The following is a 5,000-nucleotide window of genomic DNA, read 5'->3' as shown; positions in this document are numbered from 1 at the left end:
CTCTCTCTCACTCTTTATCTCTCCTTCTCTTTTTCTCTCTACCTCGCTCTACTTCTCTTGCTCTCGCTCTCTCTCTCTCTCTCTCTCTCTCTCTCTCTCTCTCTCTCTCTCTCTCTCTCTCTCTCTCTCTCGCTCTATCTTCTCTCTCACTCTTTATCTCTCCTTCTCTTTTTCTCTCTACCTCTCTCTACTTCTCTCTCTCTCTCTCTCTCTCTCTCTCTCTCTCTCTCTCTCTCTCTCTCTCTCTCTCTCTCTCTCTCTCTCTCTCTCTCTCCCTCTCTCTCTCTCTCTTCAGGGGATGAAGAGAGGGGGCGTGTCTGGGGGACAGGTTCGGACGCCCGTGGCGACACCGTGTATGAGAGCACAAGGTAGGCTCCCTCATTCTGCTCTCCAACACCCACAACGTCACGGACTGGCTACAAACCGAATCCTGCATGATCCCCAGCCCCTTATGTAGACCCCAATCCCAATCCCAATCCCAATACTTTACAGCCCATAAAAACACAACATTGGCCGGCTAAGTTTGTTCGGCAAGCAACTTACGGCCAGTGTTCTAAAAGGGTTGTCCACGGCAACTTGCACATTGTACCACGGCGCTTTGACACCAGCGATATTTTTCCTTTTGTTTGACCCTCCGGGCCAGCCATTTGACAAACCAGCCCAGGTAGCAGACAGACCGCTGATAGATACCGCCGCTACGCCTCCGCCCGGGATGTGTACACAGAGATCTATAGAGAGCAGGACAGGTGTTCCGCTCTGCCTTCCTCATCTCTTCTTCCCCCTGTCCGGCTCTTCCAAAACGCTCTCAAACATTTACTTTGCTGCTTATTCACGCTGATTCACAAACACTCTTCCCTTCTGAAGCCCACAAATATCGCCCCAACACCATCCCGCCTCCGTCTCCCCGAAGTGGGCCGCTTGTGTGCTCTCAGGTGTGTGTCTGTTTACATGCCTGTGTGTCTGTGTGTGTGTATGTGTGTGTGTGTGTGTGTGTGTGTGTGTGTGTGTGTGTGTGTGTGTGTGTGTGTGTGAGTGTGTGTGGGTGCGCACATCCTTGTTGTGTTTATGTGTTTTGCATGTGTTTGTGTGCGGGCTTTGTGTGTTATCTGTTTTGCTAGCGCATTCTTTGTGTGTGTTTTTTCTCTCAGTTTCTGCGTGCAAACGTGCGTGTATATTCACGCGTGGCCGTGTGTGTGCGTGCGTGCGTGTGCGTGTGCGTGTGTGTGTGTGTGTACCCGCTTGTCAGTCCACATATGAGTGTTTATGTACAAACGGAGGTGCATACAAATTTGATCTGCCCCCGTCCTGACGATCGCCTGCAGTGAAAGATCTGTAGGTTGTTTTATGCCCATAAATTGGAATGCAGGAATAGTGCTAAAAATAGTTTTTTTTTCCGAGCCCCTGGGCGGGAAACATGCCTGTTAAAATCAAGTTTAAATTCAGCCTGGCAGTCCTTCTGCCTCCCCTGCAAAACGTGTCTCGCAGCGGGACGGGGGACGAGGCTCTGGGCGCAGTGTACGGACAGACGCACGGCCATATTGACAGGAAGTCACTCCTGTCACACACAGACCCGGAGAGGGACGCACTGTACCCCGACACCCACGCCCCCCCCCCCCCCCCCCCCCCCCCCCCCCGACCCATGAGTCCAGCCCGTCTGACGCCCCTCCTCCAGGGACAGGAGCGACCGGGGCGAGTCCGGCAGGAGCAGGCTTGATGGAGATATGAAGGGACACTCTACTGATTACATTACTCCTTTCTGTATTTTTCCCTCTCTCTTTCTCTCTCTCTCTCTCTCTCTCTCTCTCTCTCTCTCTCTCTCTCTCTCTCTCTCTCTCTCTCTCTCTTTCTTTCTCTCTCTCTCTCTCTCTCTCTCTCTCTCTCTCTCTCTCTCTCTCTCTCCCTCTCCCTCTCCCTCTCTCTCTCTCTCTCTCTCTCTCTCTCTCTCTCCTGGTTCACAGGTGCTCTGTGTAAGGGACTGGTCGGTGCCCAGACAGGCAGAGGCCCCGCGGGTATGGGTCCACCGGGCTCCGGGAACCAGAAAAACAAGCCCAACGATCCCGGGGGTGGTTCGTTCAGGTACATGCTCTTTTCGCCCTCAAGACATGCGTCTGTGTTCTCGTTTTCCGCCACATGGGGGCAGCATTTCACCAAGATTCCCCGGCATGACTACAGGCTACACTCTCAGCGACAGGCATCAGTGCTCTATCCCCGCCTCTGCCTGGCTGGCTGGCTGGCCGACGGACTGGTTGGCTGGCAGCTGGTTTTCTGGCTGGCTTGCTGGCTGTTCCTCAGTCCCCCCCCCACCACATTGCTGCACAACCCCAAACAACAGATCAACCCCCCCCCATCAACGTCTCTGTGTCACAATAATCTGCAATATTGAGAATGGACTGGATCCTTAATTTGGAAATGAGGTAATTGTGTCCAGATGGTGGGAAATGTCGAATGCCGTACTGAAAATACCTTTTGGTAAAGTCAACCATACGGCATTTAGCCTGCAGCCTCTCCCTCTCCCTTCCCCTCTCTCTCGTTCTCTCTCTCTCTCTCTCTCTCTCTCTCTCTCTCTCTCTCTCTCTCTCTCTCGCTCTCACTTTCCTTCTCTCTCTCGTTCTCTCGTTCTCTCTCTCTCTCTCTCTCTCTCTCTCTCTCTCTCTCTCTCTCTCTCTCTCTCTCACTCTCTCTCTACCATTCTCCCTCTCCTCTCCTCACTGTTGTCTTCAAACATGAAAGCCACATCGCCTACACGCTGACCTTGTTTGGTCCACGGATTCCACACGTTATTTTATTGAATCTTGCGTATAATTTGGGCATACGGTCTATGTATGAGGCTTTTGTTAGGCATACAGTGCATGTGCTCATAGGCTTGTGTATTTCCGTGCCTGTGCTTTTGCCAGTTCCCCTGTCATTCTGTGTGTGTGTGTGTGTGTGTGTGTGTGTGTGTGTGTGTGTGTGTGTGTCTATGTGTCTGTGTTTATGTGTGGGTCTGTGTGTGTGTGTGTGTGTGTGTGTGTATATGTGTGTGTGTGTTTGTGTGTGCACATGTGCATTTCATAAACATTCATTCGATACCTCCGAACACGAGTCTCAGTGTATCAACAAGAACAGGATGGTGAAACCTGGCAGCACCAAGGAAAGCTAGTCTGGGTCACACAGGCCAGTGGGTTCACGGTTACCCCCCCGCCCCTCAGCCCGGTCCCCCCGCCCCACTCCCACAACTCCTGAGGGTAACCAGTGACCCGGGGCCATGATTGATAAACCAATAAATCTTTAGCAGCGTTGGTAATTAAGCTGTCAGCTGCCTGCTTGTTACTGACAACAGCTTTCCCTGCGGTGGTGACAGTGGTCGCCACACACACACACACACAGACGCACGCACGCACATGCACACACTCAAACATACACACACACACACACACACACACACACACACACAGACGCACGCACACACGCACACACGCACGCACATGCACACACTCAAACACACACACACACACACACACACACACACACACACGCAGACACACACACACAGACAGACACGCACGCACACAGACACACTGACACACACACACACACACACACACACACACACACACACCGGTGTACACAAACACATACACATACACACATACACACAAACACACACACACCCACACACATTGTGCTGGCCTGCCCCACATACCCCATAATGCAATGGGACCACTGTCATGGAACTTCCCCCCCCCCACCCCCCTACAACAAGCCAATCATTTGAATTCAGAGTTGATTTTCTTGTCGAGTCACATTAAAAATAGTATTCTTGATTTATGAATGGCTGAATGTGAGGCAATAATTGTACAACGCTCGGTCTGTAAATCTTTTTTATAAATGCAGTGCAGCACCATTTTACCTCCAGCAATACTGCCAATCAGTCAGAGCATTGAATGACTGATGTATGGTGATTTGGAAAAGATGGGTTAGAAAGCAAACCAACACAACCACCACCTCCTCCATCCAGTGCTTTTCACACTTGGTGGAGGTTAGCGGTGACACGATCCCTGTTACCCCCGGTAAGGCCACTAGCTCCGAGAGGGTGGTTATGGTGGTGTTGGTTTGTGGTGGCTCCCCCAATCAGGGTTCCTAAGCCCCTCTCCTCCTCGTACCTGGGGATGCAGAGGTCATGTGTCTGCAGAGCCAAGCGGGGCTGTGTCTCGTCACACACCAGCCTCAGAACCTCTGAAACCAACCGTCCTGTGGGCCCTGGCTCCAGGCACCATCCCGGACCCTTCCAGTAGATCTTGATGAATACATACGTTCACATTTTCAGTTTTTTTTACTTTTTAAGTTTTTTGGCCATGTTTAAGATAAAATGTTATCTCTCATCCCCTGTTACTGTTTCTGTTTTAGCATATTATCTAAAACGATTGAAATTAATTCACACAGTGCTTTTGACAGGCAGAAGTTCGTAAAGGTATTTTAAATAGCCACCAGAAAACATTCTGATGACCCATCCTTCTTCTGACTCGTGATGAGGCAGCAGCAGTTAGAGCAAATTACCGTTGGATTGCGTCAGTTTCGGGGGTTGTGGTGTTGGGGTTTCTTTGTGGGTTCAAGGTTCTTCGAAGGTACGATGTAGCGATAAACTCCTAAATACCTGGGAGTTGTCAGAACGTTGGGTACTCGGGGAGCTGGTCTCCAGCTGGGCTGTGCTGGGCTGTGCTGAAGTGCAGTCTGAGGGGAACCACTGTGCCGCCCCACGCAGTGGGCAGGTGTGTGTGTGTGTGTGTTCGTGGCCATGTTTGCTCGCCCTCTCCTCATGCACGCGCCTATCGGCTAATGTGAAAGGGGAACGCATCTCTTTCTGTATGTGTATGCCTACAAGTGACGGTATGTGTCTGCATGTGCCTGTGTCTTACTCATGTGTGTGTCTTTATGTGTGTGTGCTTGTGTATGACTTGTGTGCGTGTGTGTGTGTGTTTACATGTGTGTGTGTGATTTTGGTGCATGCATGGGAGCAGTTG

The 5,000-nt window shown here is 51.1% G+C and overlaps 1 protein-coding gene across 1 annotated transcript in view; it reads left to right on the top strand.

The window, feature by feature from the left end:
- The window catches only part of LOC115558993 (transcription initiation factor TFIID subunit 4), a 73,440-nt gene that overhangs the window by 18,923 nt on the left and 49,517 nt on the right, over positions 1-5,000 (top strand). Inside the window, exons 7-8 of the mRNA XM_030377578.1 lie at positions 296-368; positions 1,959-2,076. Of these exons, the coding sequence (XP_030233438.1) occupies positions 296-368; positions 1,959-2,076 (191 nt within the window). The remainder of the gene's footprint in view (positions 1-295; positions 369-1,958; positions 2,077-5,000) is intronic.

This window comes from Gadus morhua, chromosome 14, assembly GCF_902167405.1.
Source record: "Gadus morhua chromosome 14, gadMor3.0, whole genome shotgun sequence".
Lineage (NCBI taxonomy): Eukaryota > Metazoa > Chordata > Actinopteri > Gadiformes > Gadidae > Gadus > Gadus morhua.
Note: the sequence above shows the minus strand (reverse complement) of the source record. Positions and strands in the feature narration are given on the sequence as shown.